At 36.0% G+C, this 24410-nt stretch overlaps 1 protein-coding gene across 2 annotated transcripts in view; it reads left to right on the top strand.

The window, feature by feature from the left end:
* Nucleotides 1-24410, top strand: part of SCFD2 (sec1 family domain containing 2) — a 345681-nt gene that overhangs the window by 190191 nt on the left and 131080 nt on the right. The window contains exon 6 of one of the 2 annotated variants that reach the window (XM_039845192.1): nt 7077-13286. The exons of the other annotated variant lie outside the window; for it this stretch is intronic. Within the exon in view, the coding sequence (XP_039701126.1) occupies nt 7077-7270 (194 nt within the window). The 3' untranslated portion in view covers nt 7271-13286. Of the gene's footprint in view, nt 1-7076; nt 13287-24410 lie in introns of those variants that run through there. 2 annotated transcript variants of the gene reach the window in all.

Genomic DNA, 24410 nt, shown 5'->3' with positions numbered 1-24410 from the left:
TTTAAACTGAGAAACAATTTAGTGACATAGGCAATTGTATTAAGTAGAATATTAACCATAGCCACTGTAATAATTTTAAAAAATCAAAGCAGCTTAACTTAATAAAGTTTTATTTTCTCACTCAAACCGAGCCCAGTATGGTTGAGGTGGCCCACCTCCAAGGGTAGCTCAGGGACCTGGGCTCTTCCCCTAGAGCTTCCACTATCTCAGTCTGTAGGGGAACAGAATGGTCCAAAAGATTGTGCACAACATTCTGTTGTTAGTCTTGGTAGGGGCAACATCACTCGTGCACACATTTTATTGACCAGAGCACAGTTTCATGTCCCCAGAACACAACGGGAGTGCCAGGAAGAAAAGATTTAAGGAGTCAGCATCTAGCCAATCTGCACAGTGATATAAAATGTGCTAAAACTTTTGTTGCTTTTTGTAAATTACATTTTATCCACCCTTTAAACCACTAAGTGTCATAAGTATTTGCACTGTACTGGGCACTAGTAATACACCGGGGAGCAAGACTGATGTAGTTTCTGCCTCATGAAGCTTGCAATTTGATCAAGAGATGGACAGAAATAACACAATCACACAAATGGATGTTTAATTATAACATTGCAATAGGGCTATGAAGGGAAAAAGCATGATACTGTGAGAGAGCACATGCCAGGAGACCTAGCTTAGTCAAAAAGTCTTCAGGGAGGGTCTCTCTAAGGAAGAATCAGTTAAGCTGCCACCACACAGATGACAGGAAATGGAGGGACAGAAGTAGGCAGGTTTTGGAGGGAACACGAGGGGGCATTGGGAGTTTGAGGATTTGAAGGAAGCATGGCTGAAACCCACAGAGAATGAGGAGACAGGAGCCAGATGGTCCAGGGCCTGCTAGACCATGAAAAGAAAACATTTGGGGAAATAAAGCAGTGGAAAGCCACTGAAGGATTTTCAGCCTAGGAGTAACATGAGCATATCTGTTTTATAAAACACTGGCTTCAATGTGGAGAGTGGATTGGAGTGAGGCTAGAAATGGTGTTGGCAGTCAGGTTATCTATGTGGCTTTTTTCTGGTGTCTGATCTTCCTTTATAGCTTCCCACCACTGTATGCAAGACTATTAGGCTCCAATGAAAAGGCTATAATTTTCAGTTCCAGACATGGAGATATTATCTGTATTACCAAAGTACAATAATCTAATCCAATTCTGAGCCCTTTGTCATCTTGAAATATTCCTCATGGCCTACACTGTCTGTTTTGATTCCGTTAATCACATTAGCTATTTAGCCGGTCTGTTGCTGGCCAGTTTTGCCGCCACTTAATCTGGAACTGGTAGAAAGAAGTGCCCACGACTGTGCCTGCTGCCATTTTGAAAATATCTAATCAACACTTTATTTGTCCAGCATTTTTAGTGGTTAAGCTAGTCCCCATAAGATCTTGTTTCACTTAAGTGCTCAGAGTTGTTTTTAAGACTTTTATTTTCTGATTTCAAAAGTGGACATAGAAACAATATTAAAGACAGAGTTGTAAAGGAAAAAAATTCCTTACCTCCATTAAACAATGATTTTTACTTTTGTATATCGAGTGTCTATGGACTTGCATATATATACGTGTATATATATATATATGTATATATATATATATATACATATATATATATACACGTATATATAAATCAAAATATCTTCTGTTTTTTTTTCTTTTTTTCCTTTTTAACTTGAATATAGTGTCTAGTCTTTAGCAGGAGTAAATAAATATTGTTCAATTAGCATGTGAATGAATCCATACTAATCAAAGAAATTTTTAAATTCTGAAAAATCAAAAGATTAAAATTAAAATGGCCTAAAGTAAACTTAACCACAAAAAGAACCCATAATCCCTCCGCTAAAAGAAAAATTTTGCCTCTGGATTTTTATATAGTTTTAATAGACCATTTTTGTATTCTCCTTTTCTAATGAAACACTGTTATGTCCTTTTTCCTAAAATATTTTAGATGATTTTTTGATCTAAGGTAGTCAGAGCAGACACCATTATCAGAAATTTTATGAGATTCAGATGAGATGGCTGGGTGCGTTTAGAGTACCAGGAAACTAGACAGCCTGGATCTGAATCCCAGTTGCTCTGTGTAAGCTTGCACAAGTTACTTAACCTCTATAAACCTACCACTTTGGGCTGTCATGAAGATTAAATAAGTTAATACGGGATATGAAATGTGCATAGCACATGCATAGCACTATGCAAGTGTTTGTTGTTATTCTGTTGTTACTGTTACTACCAGTAATCTACATCCAGGTCACTGTACACTCCTCCTCATCATTCACCTAATTTAAGATTATGAGTGTACCAGACAGAGTTCCATGGCACAAGATTTCTAATGGCAATGCTGGCCAAATATTCTTGAGCTCATAGTTGTGCTTTTACCCTCACCGGTGAATTCTTGGACTCACAAATTTGAAATTGGCCTTTAGCAAAAAAATCCCATTTCATATGAAGTCTATTGGGCTAAATAAACTGAACTGGGTTAAAAACAGGAACTCTACTGGGCTCATTCTTTGAAACAGGTTTACTAATTTTCACTTAACTGCTCATTTGGTTCATTCAGCAAGCTAAAAGTGGTCCCCAAGATTAATGTTATGATGGTTTCTTTTCATTTCTTTCAAGTCAAGATAATACCACAGGGGTTAAAGTGAACCACTAAGTTTTAATAAGAGCATTTCACTAAAATAATTTCAAGCCACCTCACCTCAGAAGCCATTGAGTCTTGTGCACTCACTAAATGCCTAGGCCACATTCAACAATTACCAGCCAGCACACACACTTCCTTGAATGTGGCCATTCAGAGTAGTCTGCAGGGCCTGGGAGCTGTCATGAATTAGAGACGTCTACAAAATATTATCAACTTAAATCCTGGGGGTTACCCATTTTGAGATGCCCATTTCAGAGATTTAAACCTCAGTTCTCTACAGAAACAAAATAGCAAATTCCTTGGGCCTCTTGGGAAGAAGATGTCTTTTACAGCTTTCTTTGGCTATAAATAACCTAAAGTAGAACCACAAAGCCTAAACATAGGAGAAGATTTTAGTCATTTGAATTTAAAAGTTGTGTTGAGGTATAACATGTCAGTTCCCTGGTGTGTATGCATGTATATGCATGTGTGCATGCAGGTGTGTATGAATGTATACAAATGAGGAGATATGGTGGGGAAAAGATAGTTCAAGGGTCAAGAGGAAACATAACCTATAAAGAAAATGCTTGGAATAGAATTGTGTTTTTACTTTTTTGAGAATAGCAGAGGAAAGGTGTATTGATACATTCAGATTGAGTGGATCTTACTTTGCAAAAGCACTAGGTAATAAGCTTCATGAGAGGAAGATTTTTTTTTTCATTCACTTCAAGTTATAGAACTATTCTTGAAATATAGTAGGCATTCAATTGATATTTGTCTAATACGAAAAATGAAAAGAAATCAAAACTTGGGGAAATAATTACATAATATTGTTGAAGTGAGAGTGTCAAACGCCATTAAAACCAGAACTTTTAATTTCCTTTTGAAACTAAGTGCAGGGCACTGTCCTAACCACTGGAGATACAGCAATATATCCATGCCCTTGTGGAGATACATTCTACCTGGAGGAAGACAGACAATATACAAATAAGTACTATATATTATTATTGTGTGGTATTTCTTATGTCCCTTGCTCAGTAAACTTGATGTAGGACATTAGGATAGTAGAAAGGGCTAACTCAAGTTCAGGTTTAGCAGAAGAAGGTAGTGACAGAGATGAGGGTACCTGCAAAATAAGCTAAAATATTGGATGATGAGACCTGGACTAGAGAGGGAAGAAAGCACAATTCTAGAAATTACAGAGAAGTTTAAAGAAGAGAGAAAAATAAATCGTATTCCTTTTGCTCACAAGATTAAGCATTTTCATTCATTTCTAAAGTCTTGAAAATATCCTTAAAGTTCATAATTATTAATTTATTTAATTCAGAAAATATTTATCGAGTACATATTATATACCAGACACTGTCATAGTCTCTGGAGAAATAATTCTAGGTACATTATTGAATTATAGAGGTGAAAGGGACTTTAGAAATAAACTAGTCTAAAATCCCCACATTTTATAAGTCACAAAACCAAGCCTCAGAAAAGCAGCTTGCCTAGTGACACATAACCAGTTAGTGTCAAAGCTGGAATTTGTAACCGGGGCTCCAGACTCAAAATCAGTACTCGATCTCAATATCATATTGTCTTCATTTCTTGGAATCAAACCTTTTAAAGGTATAAACTTGTCATTTTATGATGGAAAACACTGGGGAAATGGTATTGTTTAAATAAATACTTTCTTTTCAGCTTGCTTTTCAGGAATCCCCATAAAATAAAGTCTGGTGCATGAGTACTCTAGAAGTGAGGGACACAGTCATTGAATATATTAGTTAAGAATTATGGTTACAAGTAATAGAAATCTACTTGAGCTAGCATGCACAACATAAAGAGGAAACTGGAAAGGATTTGTTATAGGTTACAGTAATGATTGGTATAGCTTGGATCATGTCTGCTCCCTACAAGGCCAATAATGTCAAGACAAAGTCCTATGATTAAAACAAACAAAACAAAACAAAACAAAACACAAGGCTTGGCAAGTGATTACAGGGTAGAGTTCTCAGAAACAAGAAGAGTCCTTGTGAAGTGTACAAAACCCCAAAGATATTTGTGTTGGTTGGGTCCTCCAAGAAACAGGTGCTGAGACAGAGTTAGAAGTGCTAGAGTTTATGGGGTAGAGGATAATGACTTTGAAAGATAAAGTGGGGAGAGAGTAGGACTGAATAGGAAAAGCCTTTGGCTAGTATGTAGATCTGACAACTATGAAAGGAAAAAAAGAGGGGGAAGCAGGACGAGAGAGGGAAAGTCTCAGACCAAAATGCAGGTCTGACAAAGGCATCACCTACCCAGGGAGGAATTTGGGAGCAAAGATTGTCAGAGGACACTCCTAGGAGGAAATGACCAGCTTCTAGATGATCATGCCTTCACCATCCTCAGTCATGGGCTGGTACTGCTCTGGAGGAACGTGGCCTTGGCCTTGGCCTTAGCTCAGAAGCTAAGGAGGATGCCACTGGGGGTAATAGTTGAAGAATGTCCACTAACTGTATTCCTTGCAGCTCAAAGGCAAGTTTTTTTGAAGATAGGTCATAGTAAACTCCGGGGTTGCCACAATGACTAACAGTAACTGTGAATGTTTTATTTACAAAATGCAGGAAACATATAATCAGCATGTTGATATCAAAAAAGAAGAGATTTCATATTTTGAAAATATATTTTGGAAAATTTCAAACATCTGGTGTGTGTCCTAACAAAGCTATTTCTATGCCATGTATATATTTATATTTATATATTTTGTATATATAAAAGTGGAATAATAGTAAAAGTAGTACTATTTTGAAAATTCCTTTTTTTATTCAATAAGATAATACCTTTAATATCTTTTCCCTACTCTAATCTCCGTATTTTGTTATAATTATCTAGAAATTTTCTTTCAGATAATTATTATTTTTTTCACCTTATATTCCTTCAATTTAATTAATCTTTATTTATAATGCATGAAATTCCACAGCAACATGATCAACAATTATTTAGAGTTAAGCATGACTGATTTCTTTTCTCAATACTGTTTCTTGTATGTCAAGTATCCCTAATTCATTTATATTTGTTAGTTGACAGCCACCTAAGATCTCCAGCCTAAACAGATGCTTTAATTTTGCTGCCATCTGTTTCCAGCCTCCTTTTGGCTTGAAGCCATCACTCTTACTTCACTCTTCACTGATATGGGCTTCATCGATTCCCCCCGGTACCTGTCCTGGTTCCATCTGATTAGCTGTTGCTTTCAGCTAACTTTACAGAGATATTTTCCGAGTCTCCTTCCTTTTCACTACTGATTTCCTTAATAGGAAGTTAATTAATTTATAATAAAATTATTTTTTTGTTGATAGCTAAACCCATTGCCATGGTTAGGAATAGTGAAGTGGTATTTGTTTTTAGAAATAGTGCCAGTGGCCCCATTGCTGTTCCTACTTACACAGTCCAGGTGCTTTCTGGTTTCTCTCACAAGGCAGAATAAGCACGAATGCCTCAACTGGTGAAGATTTAACTCAACCTTGCTCTAAGACTAATCAGAAATAGTATTTGCATGACAATCACATAGTCTCCAGAAGACTGCTCCAAGAAAGGCAGTCAGCTCAGAGTGGTTCTGGGGCTCCACTGGCTTGTTGCATTTGGAAATCTAACATTTGCATAAATGGAGGAAATTAGAATAAAATGGTAATATTCAGCTGAAAAAATTGGTTGGGAAAAAATATAGAGGAAACTAGTTTAAAAGTGTTTTTTCTTTTTTCCAGAGAATGTGTTTCATCTTATACTAGAACTTTTCTATATATGTTTTCCTAGACACATTTATTTATTTATTTATTGTAATATTTAGATCTGCCTTAAAGTTCCAATTTCTAGGAAAACCAGTGCATACTTCCTTTTTTTTAAATTATCAAATTGAGAAAGGCAAAGTACACGATGTGTTAAACCAAACTGAAACGTTTCTTTGTTTTAACTGGATATCAATACATAAGAAGATTAATAACAGACTTACTATGTCAACAAGATGGTTTTGGTCCCTTTTAACTGCATATTTTCCAGTGGAAAGTCCATTCTTTGGAGGCCAACCTGGCCCTTTGTGAATATGCATGTCTTCATGAAAATTCTCCACTATTTTTCTGAAAATATGATATTTTTTAACAAGCATGACTAAGGTGAACATATCTGGAGAGTCATTTCACTCTCAACTGATAAACACAGTTTGAATAGGTGTCCACTTTACATATTTAATTATGGTTGAAACTTCTTCTCTAAAGAGAATCATGTGGTAACCAACCTTCAAGATGGCACCCAGTGATTCTCACTTCCTGGTATTCACATCCTTGAATGTCCCCTCCTACATTGAAAACAGTAGGCCTATGTAACTAATAGGAAATTGCAGAAATGACAGAGTGTGACTTCTGAGGCTAAGTCTTAAAAGATACTGAGGCTTCTACTTTGCTCTCTCTTGAGGAACCCAGCCATCACATCATGAGAACACTCAGTCACGAGAGGGGTCCACATGGAGAGGTCCATGTTGTGAGGAACTGAAGCCTCCTTCCACACGCAACACGAGCTTGCCAGCAATGCGGGTATGCTATCTTGGAAGCAGAGCCTGCAGAGCCTCAACTCTACTTCCCCTAGCTAAACCATGCTTGAGTTCCTGAATCACAGAAACCATGAGTTAAATATTTATTATTGTTTAAGCCTCTAAGTTCTGAGGTAGTTTATAACGCAGAAATAGGTAATTAATACAGACAATATCACAATCCTGACTGTGGAGTTGAGACATGGAAATGTGGCCACATTTTTCAGCCCCAGACATTATCATGAGTTCCATTATTAACAGCTTCATATTCCCTTTCTAAAAATTGAATTAAAAAAATAGTATTCATTCTTTTAGGATTTCCTATAGCTCCCGATAACTCTTCCTGTCTTATTACCCCTCGCAGAATATGAAATCAGTGAAATAGCATGAATTTCATATATGTGGTTTCTACTTCTTTGTTGCTTCAAGGCAAGGATTTTGCTTTTGTTGTGCAGAGCGAAGTACTGAACTTATTGTTATTGAATCATATTATTTACAGAACTTTTGATATCATTTAGTCTAGTGATTTTCTGACACTTTTAGAATTGGAATCCTTTTTATTCCACATAAATGTTGTATGGAGACCTAATATCTAAAACAGAATATGTTAGTGTTTTATGAGTATAAATATATTTTATAAGTTAAAATATATAAATGTATTATGAAAATAATCAGTAACAGCAATGAGACCTTTAAAAACTCATAAATTTAATAAGCTTAATATGATAGTTGTCAAAGCATTGTGATAAATACAAAAATTTGAAATTGGGGATTATAGACAGTTGCAATTTTAAATCACCTTTGGCTTCCAATTTATTTGTTATCTTGTGTTGCTTGTTATATTACAAGTTCAGTTACACTGTGATACCAAATAAATTCTGAAATTTCAGTGGCTTAATATAATAGAAGTTTATTTCTCGCTCACATCAAAATCTGACATGAGTCAGGCAACTCCCCTCTAATGAGTGACTTAGGGACCTAAGTGCTTCCATCTTGAGAGCCAGCTGACTTATACTTGAACAATGAGATAGAGTGTGGTGTGAAGAAAGAAGATGTACACTTAACCATGCTCTCTTGGAAATGACACAAATAATATTCAGTCATATTCGTCGAAATTAGTCCTGTGGCCAGCCTAACTCAAGAGATGCTGGGAAACATAAAGCAGCATGTTTATATTGTTGAACAGCAACAATTTCTGCTAAAATTGTGAAATATTGCCAAACACTGATACACATTGGTAAGCGAATGATTATTATTATTCTTTTAAATGGCTCCTCTTGAATATCAGAATACTCTTCAGCTAAACATTAGGACTAACTCTGTTATCTATGTGGCATATATTGGTGCTTTGATGAAAGCAATTAATATGTAACACATATTAGTATGCATTTTGTTTTTCTTGATTTTGTTATTATACTTTTTAATGGCATTAATCAGACACTTGTGGACTCCTCGAAAACTGAGGCCTAGAAATGGGACTAAAGGAATCAAGGAACTTAGTTCTTCTACCAGTCTTAGTGCCTTTTCCTCTGCTCTATCCTCATCAACTTTCAAACACAGTCATGCATTCAGTGGTATCCTAAAATTAGGCATATATCTTGACAAAAATCCATGTTTAGTTTGACTTTACAAATGTGGAAAGCATAAGAGTATTAAAGGCTTCAATTGCAAACTCAGATGCTTGCAAGTAATGGAAATGTGATAAGGGGCCCTGAGTCACACCACAGGGGCTGGGTACACTTGCTCAGCTCTAGCCTATTGTAGCCCTGTGGGAATAGAGCCCAATAATCTCAGCTCTTGATTGTTGTTGTTGTTGCTATTTTGGGGAGAAGCTTTAAACTACCTACCTGGGAATAAATGTCTATAATATCAGGTTGTTGAGACCAGGGCAGTGATTTTATACACTTCCAGATATGAGTTGGGGAACCTGGCAATTCCACTGTCATGGGGTATATAGAGAATGAGGGAAGCTCATGTAACAGTCCCAACAAGGACCAGCTTTGTTAACCATGTCAAGGTTATCAATTACCAGAAGTCATTGGAAGCACTATCTGGTTCTGTCTTCATGTGACCCATGAAACCAGGTCATGGCTCTAAGTATATTTGAGACATATTTTATCTTTTTTGACATAGCTTATCTGTCCCTCAGCTTAACTAGGTGGAATGTTTAATATTCCATGCTATTATACTGGAAAGAGGACAAATACAGAAATAAGGAAAATCCAGAGGGCAGCAAATGATAGAAATGAGTTGGATAAGGCCTGGGAAATGGAGCTGTGCCACGGAATACTTAACATGAATAAAACTTAAGTATTTTGATACCACCGATTCCAAGTAAATTTATTACCAATTAAATAATGAAGCATGGCTTTTGAAGCAAAAATTTGTGCATTTCTTAAGAGCTACGTGAAACCAACCCTAAGTCACATATATAAAGTGACCTTCCATTTTCAAAGCCAGAAACAATGTGGCTCATTTTCTCTGACCCTCTCATCTTCACCCAATACTTACTCTTGCAAAACAAAATTCTTATACTTCCCAAAGCACTGGTCCAGAGTGCACAAGTTATTCGCTTAATTACTCACATCAGACATCTCATCTCCTGATTTAAATGCTGTTTTACTATACACAGTGTTGTAAATAGGTAAGTGTAGTGTGATGTTGCTATACTCTGCATAGAATTGTCATTAGAGCAATTCGACTTCATAGAAACTCCTTAAATCTACCAAGTTATATGAAATGACTGTAAATCCCTGTTAACTATAAAACATACCTTACAATTCCACTTTGTTCCCATCATCATCAATGAGAATGTCTCAGGCATCCATGAAAATGTTAGAGACGACATATAATGCAGCAGCACTGAGGGTCTAGAAATGAGCCTCTGCTACTGAGGATCCCATGGATGGTTGCACAAGTCCTTTCAATTAGCATATTATTGACCCAGTAATCTCTTCTTTGAGAGTTGTGTTCTATATTCCAGTCTGCCCAGCTGGCATGGATGCACTGCTTAAGGACTACATCATAAAAGTATTTATGAGAATGCACACAGCATATGTCTAGTAGCAGATTTATAGATTGAATAGTCCCTGAAGTTGTTTTTTTACTCCCACCAAATAAGAGAAATGAATAAATATCCAAAACCTAAGCAATTTTTTAGGTTCAGCAAGGGTTATTTCATTCACAAAAGACTTTATATCAACAAATTTAAAGTCTTTTAAACTATCTTTGCAAAATTAGGTATTGTTTTCACTCTTGGTAAAGATCCTTTACAAAATTTATCAGTAAGATATATGAGCCATTAAAAAAGCACAGTGCTTGTAGGCAATGCTGAAAGTTCCATAATGAACCTGCTGCTAAGAGACAATGAGTAAGAAGTGTGCATTGAAAGAATTTAATGTAGCTATGGTTTGCAGAAAAGGTAGGAAACCCAAAGAACAGGGATCTTTATCATTGTACTGTATAGGGCATTTTAAAGAAATTTTCAACCAAAGAAATCAGAGCAAAGTATTAGTGTTAAACATAGCTATATGCTTTCCATTTTTCACACTAGCAAGCTTCTATAATGAAATATTATAAAATCACAAATTATTTCATTTTTATTGCATATTATGAAATTAAATTTGAATTTGAATGAACCTTACATTGTGAAATTAAGATGTGGTACATCAAAATCCAATGTATGTTGTTTATTAATAATGATATTTCTTCAGATAATTAGCTCTATTCAGTCATTTAATATTTTATTAATTCTGGACAATTGATATTATAGATAAGCTCACCTCCTTTTTCATATCCTTTATGAGTCTGGTTGTTACATATAAAGATATATTACTGGGATAAACATATAAAGATATATTACTTGATTTGATAATATTAACTCAGGAAAGAGTAATAGTGCTGTTAACAAAAATAGGAAGCCAGTAGGTGAATCCAGTTCAAAAAGGAATATATATGTAGGATTTCAGGCCACACTCCTTTACTGTATCCTTGCTATGTCCATATCACTGTGCTAGATGCTGATGGAGGTGGTGTGTTTATAAGTATCCTGAAGTCACTGCCCTCTAACAGCCACGCTGGGAAGATAAGCACAAGTGAAACATGTACTTAGCTTTTCAAGACAGAATAAGTGTCAAATAAGTGATGCCAAAGGTAAGTCTGGACAAAAGTTAGAGCAGAAGAGATTGATGAAAGCTGCAGAGAGACAAGGAAAGAGTAGTGGTCAGATATTCGTAGGAAAGAATCATGTTTTCATCATTCTGTAACTTCAACATGGTCCTAAGTCACTTAATGTCACTGAGCTCCAATTTCCTTACCTATAAAGTAGAATCAAAATGTCCTCTTTACAAGTTGTTATGAAGATGAAATGAGACAATGTATGGGAAGTGCATTGTGTAGGAGCCACTGATTACATGGCAGCTATTACTATTACTGTTTTGATCTAGCAGAGAGGCAGGAGTGGGGAAGCCAGTCCTCATTTAAAAGATGTGCTTGAACTCGAAGACAATGTAAGATTTGCTTAGGGCCTGCCATTGAACACAGCAATCAGTGAGAAGACTGGCCCACTAGAAATTTGTCTTAAAAATGTGCTAGAGAATTTTAAAGTATATCGGAGTCAGATTACAGAGGACCTTACATGCCAGGAAGAGAAGTTCAGACTACATTCTATAGGCAATTGAGAACCTCTGGAAATTTTTGAGAAAGGAAGTTACCTGATGAAACTGGTATTTTAAGGCTTTTTTTTTTTTTGAAAGATATGATAATTGGATATGTGACCTAGATTGAAAATGAGAGAGTCGAGAGTAAAGGATGAGAAAGTATGAACATTTATTGAACACCTATGGTATATGTTTTAGACCATGACCTGAAAGCCAATCTCTATGTCCAAAGGGGGTTTCCACTGAGGAACAATCTCTCTTTCTCTTTAATGAAATGGAAAGTGAAAGCACAAAATAGCTTTTCAGAATTCTGAAGGGACTAGACTAGAATACAACTATCATCTACGGTAGAATGAGAGAGAATCTTCTCATGGTGCTGGTAGAGGGAAACCTTAGAATGCAAATTCTGTTTGAAGGAATATTTTTGTCAGTATTAAAATACTATAAAATTTTTTTTTGCTGTTAACAATCTTATGTCTTCTTTTCTATGTTCTTTCCCCCTACCCTTTTGTACTTAGAGTAAAACTCATAATGGAGAAGACTCAGGGCTTCAGACATAAGGCATGGTTGCTACATAAAACCCTCCATTCAAACCCATTTTCATTAAAACCAGACTGTTTTTAGATGAAAGCTATTTAAAATGAGCTCTTCTGTGAACATGGGAACATCTGTAAAGAAATATATAGAAGCTGAATTATCAATCTGAAAAGTTATATCCAAAAATATCCAGTTTGCTTTACAGTTGAGAATAGGCCTAGGAAAGGTGACTTCATTTTGGCAGATGCCCTGATCTATGGAACCCTCTTCAGACTCATGATAAGATTTGCCAACCCCAGGGGCTGTGGGTAGAGCAACCACGACTACATCTATAGAGTTCTCTTATTGGATTCCAGCAAATGCCAGTAAATAGCTCTGTAAATCAGAAAACAGGAATTTTTCAAGACTTGGGTTCATTTTTCTTTTCAGAAGCATCTCCAAGATAAGAACAGAAGTACTGTTCTTATTAAGAAAAATCCTGGGAACCATGTAATTCTTGACTGTGTTTCTAATTAATTTTTTTTAAAATGTTACACTTAAAGCCTAACATTGGCCAACGCTAAAAAACCCACAGTGCCACCATTTTATTTGCACTGAATGCAATCTTAACAAAAACTTTCATGTTCTGGCTTACATGAAAGTGAAATATTCCAAAAAGATATCCAAGGTCTGTATGTCTCAGGGTTAAGTTGAACTGTGACATTATATTCATTGTTGGATTGTTGTCGTGTTTACCATAGTTTTTTGTTTGTTTGTTTGTTTTAGTTTTAGTTTTTATTTCTGTTTTGTTTTTTTGCCTCGCTTGGCCTGGATGAGTTCTCTGGCCTGTAATGGATATATGTGGTTTCAAAGCAATTAGACATTTTTTCTGTGGAATAAACAACTTCAGATCTGAGAGAATATAAGTGTTTAAAAAGACTTTTAATTTTGAAACCTTTAAATAACTTTGCTTTTATATGCACCTGTGCTTATAGGATGTGTCTCACATTGGTTTGCCTTTTTCATTGATTATAAAAGATAGTCTTTTAAATCTGGTAGGCATTTGTGATAGGCAACACAAATGCTGGCTCAAGGCAAAACTGCCAATCTTACCTTCAAATCTGACTCTAAACTCAGAATAAGCCTCTATTTCAAATTATTGCTAAAACCTCTTTATAAGTGCCTAGAAGGAAATCATTTAAATTCTGTGCTTTTATGGGAGGATGCTTGTATATCTTCAGCTCAAGAAATAAGATTTTGTATCTTTATAATTTTGTATTATGAAAAAAACTATTTAAAAACTCTATATATTATTACAATATATATATCATAAAAATGAAAGCCCTTTACTATCTAACTGCTCAGAAAAGCTCTCTCTCACTATTTTGGGAAATATTTCTCCATAATTTTTTTTTCTATAAAGTTACTAACATACACAAGCATATATTCATTAAAATGGAATCACCATATGCCAACACATCTACAACTTGCTTTTCTCTATTAGATATCTTTTTCTTGCTATTATGTACAAACCTACCTTATTCTTTTTTGACAGAAATATTTTATTCCTTTATGAAATGGCCCATAATTTACTTGGACATCCCTCCATTATGGACATTAACATGATATGTTGTTTATTCACTTTTTACATACAAAAAAATTCACTATTTCAGTTTAAAATTCTTTGAGTATTGACGAATGAATACAGTTCATGTAACCACCACCACGATTAAGATACAGAACTGTGCCATCGTGCTAAAAGTTTCCCCACATGGTCTCTTTATAGTCAACCTCTTTCCCACCTGGGCAATCATTGATCTATTTTCTATTCTTATAATCTTGTCATTTCCAGAATATCCTAAAAATGGAGTAATGGAGGATGTAGCCTTTTGAATATGGCTTCTTTCACTTAATATAATGTGTCTGAGTTCCATCAATGTTGTGTGTGTCAGTATTTCATTTATATTTAATGTCGAGTAGTCTTCTGTTATATGGAGGTTCCAGTTTGTTTATCCATTTGCCAGTTGAAGGACATTGGGTTTTTTGCAGTTTTTGAAATTATGAATAAAGCCACTATAAATATGCATGATAGGTTTTTTGTTAATGTAAGTTTTAATTCATTTGAGTAAATGCCCAGGAGTGAGATTACTGAGTCACATTACAAGTGTATGTTTAACTTTGTAAGAAACTGCCAGATTATTTCCAAAGTGCCAGTACCAATTTGCATTCCCACCAGCTATGTGTGAGGATACCAGTTTTGCGTATTCTCACCAGCACTTGGTATTGTCAGTGTTTTGTTTTTTGAACTGTTCTGATAGGTGTGTGGTAATATCTCATTATGGCTTTAATTGCATTTCCCTAGTGACTAATGATGTTGGGTATCTTTGGATGTGCTTATCGGCCATTCTCATATCTTCTTAAGTGAAATGTCTGTTCAGATATTTTCTCATTTTTTTCATTGTATTATTCTATTATTTTCTTATTGAGTTTTGAGAGTTCTTTTTTTTTTCTAGATATAAGTTCTTTATCATATGTTTGTTTGTTAGTTTTTCTGCAGATATTTTTTCCAGATCATGTTTGTCACTTTAGACTGTGTCTTTTACAGGTCAGAAAAATATTACTTCAGCAAACTTGAAAAGAGCCAGGCAAGCACTCCCCCTTTATACCTAACCCATATAATGCTTGACCAGGCAAAACTTAGCACCTTGGAAAAGATCTTTAAATTTTGATGATCTCCAATTTACTTTTTAAATGGAATAATCCATTTTGGTGTCATATATAAATCTTTGCCTAACCTAAGTCCTTAACTGTTTTCTCCCATGTTTTCTTCTAGAAGTTATATAGTTTATTTCTTATATTCAGATCTATGATTCATTTAGAGTTAGTTTTATATAAGATGCAAGGTATTTGTTGCATTTCATTTTTTTGCTTATAAATGTCCAATAGTTTCAGCACTATTTATTGAAAGGTTATCCTTTGTCTATTGAAACACCTTTGAACATTTATCAAAATAAATTGGTCGTATGTGTGTGGATATATTTCTAGATACTATCCTGTTCCAGGGTTATGAATTTTAAAGAGTTGTCATACTACTGCTAAGTTTATCCCGATAAACAAAGGTACCAAATTCCGGTTAAACCACGTACTGATTTATAGCCTATTGAACTCAAAGCGAATGCATTTTATAGTTAAACTCATAAAAACTTGTATTGTTTAAGGCAGAGTTGAGCAGGGGAAGAACAAAGTTAATGAAAAACAAAGTATGTACCTTTCGGTTTAAATATTTTTGGTAGAATTTTTCCATAGATGAAGATTAGTATTAAACTTTTCCAGATTCTTTCTAATAGGGAAAGTGTGAAATTGACAGAATTCCCCCTTACACTCAAACACACATGCACACATACATCCACACTACACATCAGAAGAAAAATTTATAGCTCAAAAACATTTGATATTTGTTTAAGCCTAAAATAATAGAATCTTCTTATTACTAAAAGTTTGACTTTCTTCTTCTATTGGAACAGAGTTAGAAACTGCCTGTTTTGTTTTGTTTCAACCACAGGATTCCAAAGTAAGGTATAAAATGCGTATAACATGCATTTATCAATTAAATCGTTCAGAAAATAACCCCCTTCCTATCTGTCTCTTATCTCCAATTTGCTAGCTTACTATATACTGGCCTACCTAACCCTCAAAGCCCTGAGGATGTTTCAAGTAAGTGAATCAACTCTGTGGTAGAGAAATTCAGGGAAAATATCACTTCAGCAAACTTGAAAGACCCAGGCAGGCACTCCCCCTTTATCTTTAACCCATAAAATGCTTGACCAGGGAAAACGTAGCATCTTAAAGAAGATATTTCTCCCTTCTACTACTTTTTTTCCTTCCTTTCTCTCTCCCTCCTTTTTTTTTCTTTCATCCATATCAAATAAGTAAGCATTGAACCATGTTATGAAAGAATATGACACAGTCCTTCTCTGATAATTTTGTTGGACAGAGAACACATATCTGTAGAACATTTAAGTAATACTATAGTACAGGTCACAAAGAATTGTTCTACAAAACCAAGTTTTACCAAGGTACCCTGATATTTTTTTTACCAATAAAATAAAATTGTCTAATTTGCCTCCTAAAAAAGTTAATGAGTAAAATTTTAAGCATTTTTTTCTCATATGTTTTTCTAAAGCTTTTCTGTTTACTACCACTAGTCTGTTCTAGAAAGAAAAAATGTATAGAATCTGAATTAGCCCAAAATTTTATATTTTTTTATTAAATATATATTTATATATATCAATTATTCATACTCCTTTGCAAATCACTCCCCAGATTTCCAGGTGAAGAATTTAAGGAACTGCTAAAGTGACAACTGCAAAGAGTACATGGAATTATAGATGTTGGGGGCTGGGAGGGCCCTCTCTAATCAGCTTATCCAAGCCTGTCAAGAAATCATCACCAGGCAGGTTAGCTCATTTTACCAAGGTCACTGCCTTTTACCAAGGACACTTCAGAGCTGCACCAGTTCTGTGAATAGCTGCTTAAAGAATACCTCAGATAATCTCAAAGGAGAGAAAAGTGACTGAGTAGGGCTCATAAAGGAGACAAATCTGTCCTGGAATAGTGGGGAGAAGCGGGTGTGCTGAGGGGGTGTGTTTGCAAAGCTATTGAGTTAAGAGCACTCCTGGCAAACAAGTGCATGGTTCTGGATGAGGCTGGCTCAAGCAGAGATAGGTCCTCTCACCACTAGTATAGCCAGTTAGGAACTTAAGGAGATCTACTATGTTGCTGTATATTAATTCTGTCAGATCATTAGGGGGACAGTTGATGCATTGCTGTTCCAAAAGAAGAAAGTGTGCACATCTCATTTGGTCAGAGATTTTATCCAGTAACTTCACACTTTTACAAGTAGGGAAAATCTGGAAGAGTTTAGTAACCATTTTCAACTTTGGAATTTGTCATTCTCCATTCTTTGTTTTATCTATTTTGAAAAATGGTTTAAGTTTGAAAGTTTGCATTTCATTAAGTTTTTTCTAGTGTCTTGGACCACACACTATTCCAATGACCTTGAAGAAGAAATTGTAATACTCTGGTTGTCTGTAAGTTATGGAGTGGTTCAGACATCCAGAGGATCTGGCTCCTAGAGTGATGGCCTAAAAATTAGAGGTTAGGAAATAACAATATGATGGTAAGCCAGTATAGATTTGTCAGGTTCTCACTGTAACTTCATCCTGGTATCCACAACTGGCAAGAGATTAATTCAGCCCTGAAGATGCTCATCTCCAAGCATGGGCCCTGATATCCTTACTTCCCATTTAGTTCATCACTGCAACATTGGTCTTGTGGCTTGGCCACTGTCCTATAGAAAGACTGGACTAGGAACTCAGAGTGGCACTTTTAGCTCCTATCGAGTCACCCATTTACTCAGCGAATAGCTAATGTGTGTCTGCTGCGTGCCAGGCATCGCGCTAGATGTTGGAAACGTTGGTTCTTGCCCTTGTGGGGCTTCGGTTCTATCTCTAATTGGCAGTGGGCTCTGGGCAAGCTTTCCTTTTCTGTAAATGAAGGACCTGGACTAGATGTTCTTGAAAGGTTCTTTATAACTGGAAATTCCATTCCTGAAAGCAGAGAGTTCCTGGTATCTCTGAGAGGAGCTGAGGGGCAACTTAAGCAATATGGGGAAAAAATTGTAATGTAACAACAATTTAACACAAAGAATTTTGGAGGGTGTGTGTGTGTGCGTGCGCACTTGTGGTAATAGTTTCCTTTTCTGGAAAATTTTATGGAATTTTCCTGAGGAAGAAATGTAAACCTTTAATTGTTTACACAAGCCATATTAATTCAATTTTAAGAATGTAATTCAGCTTACATAGAATGATTCTTTTGAAACTTTTAATACATGAAATTACCCTTGTGCAAATTTCATTTTACAAATATATTTAACAAAAGTTAGCTTTTGACAAACTTTTGCTTAAAAATTAAATCCTTGAACTCAGTCATATGATACCAATTAATAAATGGTTTGTGTCTCCTGGGGGCACAGCAGCAGGCCCCAAGAGCCATCAGAGGTGAATAATGCACAGTCCTTGTCTCCAAGGAGCTCACAGTGTCGTTTCTCCTGCATGAATTAAGTAGCTTTAAAATTAAAACAAAACAACAAAAAACCTCTAGTCTTTAGCATTTATAACGGAAATCTGATGTCCTTAGAAAATTAAGGAGGGGTAGGTGGGAGGTCTGATATCACAATAAGATATACTAAGAAGACTTTGGAAGTGAAAACTTGCGCTTTGACTAAAATGTTAGAGAACGGAAGGAACTGTCTTCCTCCTGTGGGGGTGATCCCTGAATTGTGCTTACGAGGCATTCTCCATTAGTTTTCTTTGATGTATTTCTTGGTTTGGAAGTATCAGTGCTGTTTGGCATCAATTAAGCTAAAAAATGTTTTTGTGGATTAACAGAAATGTTTGCTTTAGTGTTGATTTTCTAATTTTGTTGTAAAATGGATAGGCCATCTGGGCATCATCCACGACAACTTGGAAATAAAGATATTTTTAAGTGTATAAATATGATTTGAGAATTAGAAAAACTTAATCTGGTATTTATATGTGCAAGTATGGATTTCTATTTAAGAGGTGGCCACCCAGACAGGCTAAGCCACCTTCCCCTCTATTCCGCCTCCCTTCTCCTTTTCATTCCATTCTTTTTATTCCTATAATAAAAGAAACTTTTAGCAGAGCAACACAGCAGGGCTGTAGAGATGCTCACAGGTTGGATCAGTCACACGTGCCCTGTTCAGCCATGAATAGATAAGGTACAGTACAACCAGTGGGATAAATGTACCAGATGCTCAGTCTAAGCTGATGTTCTGGGGCGGGGGGTGGAAAGCGGGGGTGAGTTAGAAGCTATATTGATGCCTCTGGGTAACCAAGCACTACCTTCTTCAGACTGCCTGAGCCTGGGATAATCTGGGCCAATGTGTGATTACCAAGGTGGTGACAGACAGAGGCAAAGGGCACTGTGACAACTTTTGCAGTAACATCATTCTAGGAGTCAGCTGAAAACCTGGCTTGGTTGAAGGCTGAAAGTTAAAAAAAAAAAAATGGCTTTCGATGTTAAAAATAGCCATTAATAAAAATACGATCAGCGATTGCTGGAGAAAATGGAAATTTTATTTTAATTTTGTTTTGTTTTTATTTTTTTTTTTAAATTTTGGCAGATAAAATGTAATGGCCCCAATTTGGTATTGGGTAGTCAAACTTCAAAAGAGACCAAACCAAAAGTTTATAAAAAACTGAGTGTCTTTGCCTACCATTTACTTATTTGCCTACCATTTACGTTTATTCATCAAGTACTTATTAATTGGCTACTTTATGTCACCTTTCCTCAACCTGTCTTTCTTTCCTCATCTTCTAGTTTCCTCCAAGTCAATCACACTATTTTTTAAGTAGAGCTTTATATCCTACCTGTTAACCTATACCTGGAACATGCTGGATGAAAAGCATTTGGTTTTCAGTGTTTGTTAGTCTGTTTGAGTTGAATAAGAAAAAAATTGAGCCAGCCATCACCGCTTTAGAGGACTTTTCTGGGCCAGAATTTAGCCCAGAATCCTTCATATCAGGTTGATAAGTAAATCTTTTAAGTCTTCAGGTTTCCCTGTGCTGGTTAGGACTTGCCTGAGGGTCTTAAAAACACAGCCGCAGGTATTTGATGAAAACAGCAGGTTTCATTGGTTGGTTGTTTCCAGATCCCAAGAACAGAGCTGCTGCCAACTGTGGAGTTTACATTTCAAGCTAGGCCCAGATTCATGTGAATGACAGTGTCTCTAGAACTCTGACTTGTCATCAGCAGGGCTTCCTCGCCCTCCACTCCCCACCCCACACTCAGTCTCTCACCCAAACAGACATTCTCAGTGTTGGGGATGGAGTTTTCCCTTGAATGATTGACTTCTCATGGTAATCCGTTGGTGACAGAGCTCACATTCAACAGGGCTAACTTTTGTTCGTCTGCAGGTTTCACTCTGGAAAACTCCCAGATTGGCACTGAGAGTTACATTTATTAATATTATGCCAAAAGAGTTTAAAGATGTTCGCAAAGAAACATAATATAAAAACAGTAATAATACCAGGACAAAAAGAAAATGAGTAGAAAATAAAATGAAGCTAAAGGTAAAATAAAGAAAAATCAGAGACGTAATTTGAAAACATAAAATAAAAGCTACAGAGTCCTGTGTTGTTGAAATTGATCTAGATTTGGCACAAAGCTCCTAGCAGCCAAAGAAAAGAAAGAACTAAGATTAGTTAGAATTTGGGAAAGGGGCTGATGTTACAGCATTCTGTCTACCCAAACTTTACCTTCTTTGTAGGGCTAAACTACAAATTTCCTGGGTTCCTGAAACTTCCTTTAGCCACACCAATATATTTATAGCCAGGTTCACATGAGGCCATGATTCCTTTTCCCAAAATGTGGCTGGCTTGGGAAGCTGTTGTCCTGATTTTCCCAAGTGCAGTGTTGGAGAATTTATTGAATTGGAGTCATGGCTGTAGATTTCAACTCCTCATCTCAGCAATACTCATCTTTTGGGGAGCAAATTCAAATTGGAAGGAAGGAATGAGAAGTGAGGAAGTGAACTAGGAATTCAAAATTAGATGTGGTTATCACAGGAAAGGATTTTTTCTCTCTGGAGTCTAGAGCTACATTTAGACCCATATATCCATGAGTCTAAATATTTCCTGGGCTCTCTATGTAAAAATGTCTCAAGAAGACACAACTACCCATGTGCACCATAAATCAGATCAATTGCTGGTGATGTACTAAAAAGCCTATAGAAGCACTGCTTAATCTATAGATTTACCTGGCTCCAGTCATTCATCTGTACAATAAGTAATTCTCACACTTCCACTTTGTGCCAGGCACCGAGGATAAAGCAGTGAATAAAGAAGTCAAAATTTCTACCCACATACAGTTTATAATTATTATTTTGCCGCTGTTACTTAATGTTTAAAAGAAAAACAACTCTTCTTGCATTTTTTTTTTTAGCTGACCAATCAGTCTCTGAAGTATTATCTTATATCTGTCTTGATCTCTAAATTACCCTGTGAGGGAGTTTGACAGTAATTCCCTCTTTAGAAATCAGGAAAAAGTTTAAACTTGTCAAGGTCACACAGAGCTGGAATTCAAAATCAGATCTCTTAAATCTAAGGCCTAACCTTTCTCTATGATACCATTCTCCCGATTAGGTATTTTCACTTTATTTTCTAACCTCCAATTTGGTAGACGGAAAAAGATAAGCAGCTTTGTGCCACTGCAGATACAGACTACAGATTTCTCAGAAAATCAAGCAAATGAGAAGGAATAATCAGAACATAGGTTTTTTAAGACCTGCTGCCTGATTTAATGTTAGCCTCCAATGGCCTCAGAGGCCTTGGGCATGTTTCAGGCATATATTCAGCACCTCCTTATATGTAAAGAAAACAGAAACATACTGTGTTCTTATTTCTCATCTTTATCAATTTAAAAAATTCAGGCCCCCTGTAAGAAAAAAATAACATTTTTCAATGTTCGTTTCTTTTTATATGCATTTCTCAATAGTTAATATGCATTCGACATCCTTTTGCAGTCCCAACCTACCAGAGATCATATTTTTCCTACCCACAAAGCTTAAAGAACAAAAACATATAGTAAGAGAAGGGTTTCCGACACCACCACAAATCACTTGACAGCATTCCCAGCGGCATTAACCATCATGCTCTATGATACATAGACCTGTGGTCCCCCCTCATTTTTCACGCTGGGATGCTGGCATCCAGTCATTGGAGTAGAATTGGCCCAATAATGTTTTCCATCTGCTGGCTTGGCACCAGTCATCATAGAATGTCACCTGGGTTCTGTCTTATGGTCTCTAGGGCCAAGGCTAGAGGCACTACAAAAGAATGACTACCTTATTCATCTGTCAGCACTGTTTACTTTATGTGAACAAAACAAGATTTTGCTGAAGTATGTAAAAGAATTTTACTGGAAAGTCTAGTCAAAAAGGCCTGAAGTGCTTTCACCCACCATCTCTCTTCCTTTCTTCTCCCCCACATCTTCAAATTCTGACAGATCTCAAATGTCACCTTCTCTAAGGAGCTTTTCCCAACACCCTCACTTCTCTATCTGCCCCTGGAGAATTTATTTCGTACTGCATTGTATCACCATTATTTATTTGTATTTCTCTCCCACTAGACTGTAAACTCTTCAAAGGAGTACAGGCACTGTATCTTTTAAAGTTCATACCATACATTATATTTCCGCTCAGAGAATGATTTGCAAGTTTAGAAAAAAGTTAGTAATCTCTTTTAAACTAAACCTACAGAAATAAAATATGTTAAAAGTTGCCATTATAAAAAATGAGTTAGCTAAAACCTGTTCCCTTTAATTAAAAGTTAGGAATAGGAAGTTCAGTGTTGGGGTTTTGGGATAGCCTTTATAGACAATTTTTAAAAACAATTTTATTTTGAAAACCAACAGGATATTTGAATTTATTCAATATCATTTAAAATTGATCTCATACATTTGACAGCACCATCATCAATTAAATGGTCCAATAAGTTTATGCTTGTGGTTCTAAAATGAGTTTCTGCTTTAACTGAAATTTTTTTTATTAGTATTTTATCATCTAAGTGATGTATTTGCTGGTCAGGATAGAAATTATTTCTAAAAGAATATAAGACTTTTTTTAAAAATTGTATCCTGTTGATGCTGGCTTGGACAGTTTAGGGAGATATGGTAAGGTAACTATAGGAGCAATTCTGGAAGAAGGAAAGTATGACACAAAATTTTGACTCAAAGCCAAACCATCTACCCTGGCATTAAGACCCTCCACAGCAACTTTTCATCAAAGGGCAGAGACAGTTATTCACGATTCACTGTCATCTGAACAGTAACCTATATATCCAGGCTCCATCTTCTTCAATGAATGATTACTCTGACTACATTTGGGAGGTTTTTATGGGCCAGAGTGGCAGCAGTACCTGTCACATATACCCACAGTCAGTCACATGCCAGTCTTACCCAGGAGGGAGACTAGGAAACACAGGCTAGCCATGTGCTCAGGCAGAAGAGGAAAGTACTCTGGGGAACAGCTATCTAGTCTCTGAGATCTGAACTCATCTCTTAGGAAACCTAGTTCCAGGCATAGAGTAATGAGAGTAGACTAGAAGATAGAAACACTAGAGCTATTTGGATGAGAATTGATAGGATTTCTTGACTAACTAGATGGAGAAGTAGAAAAACAATAATAGTGCTGACAGTTACCTCCTCCTGTGTTTGTTTGTTTGTTCATTTGTTTGTTTTGGGCTCTCTGAAAATTATTTCTATGAAGCAACTGGACAAGGCTCTGAATAGTTTGTCTGTTGCAAAGTTGTTCTGAAACAGTGACCCATAAAGTCACAAGATGTGTATAAACTGGCTTTTCACATCCACTCTAGACCATATGAAATTTTAGAGAGACCATAGTCTGGATTTGAAATATAATATCATTTAATTAATGTAAATTAACATTAGCAAGTACAGTACTATTACAAATACATTAAAGGCCTTTACAGTGAAGAGAAGTCATGAAATGACATGCTAATTTAGTGTGTGGGCACTGGAAGAACTATTATCTATTCAAAATAGTTGTAAAAGAAAAGAATCAACCAAGATGAGTTGGTTGCTAATGGTTTTGGTGTGGGAGGAAAAGCTGCACTGCAGTTTTTGGCTTTGAGGTAGGGTCAGGAAGGTCAGTAGCCCAGCGTTGACCTTTGTGTTTGGAATCTTTCATATTGACTCACCAGACTCTTGTAATTTGGTGAGCCAAATAGCAGAAATGTAGACAGTGGTCTCTGCGTCTGAACTTTAAACCTCCTAAGTCATTTGTCCTTTATGATAATAATTAGCATTGCTTGGGATCCAAAGCAGAGTAGCCACCTAAGACCTACATATTAATCTAAATTAAATCAATGAATGACCGTGAGAAAACCCTCTGGGAAGATAAGGGTGGGCAGCTGAGTAGCACAGCTGTACAACTTTGTACAT

Source organism: Pteropus medius, unplaced genomic scaffold (genome assembly GCF_902729225.1).
Source record: "Pteropus medius unplaced genomic scaffold, Ma_sr-lr_union100, whole genome shotgun sequence".
Classification (NCBI taxonomy): domain Eukaryota; kingdom Metazoa; phylum Chordata; class Mammalia; order Chiroptera; family Pteropodidae; genus Pteropus; species Pteropus medius.
This window is presented reverse-complemented; position numbering and strand designations above follow the sequence as displayed.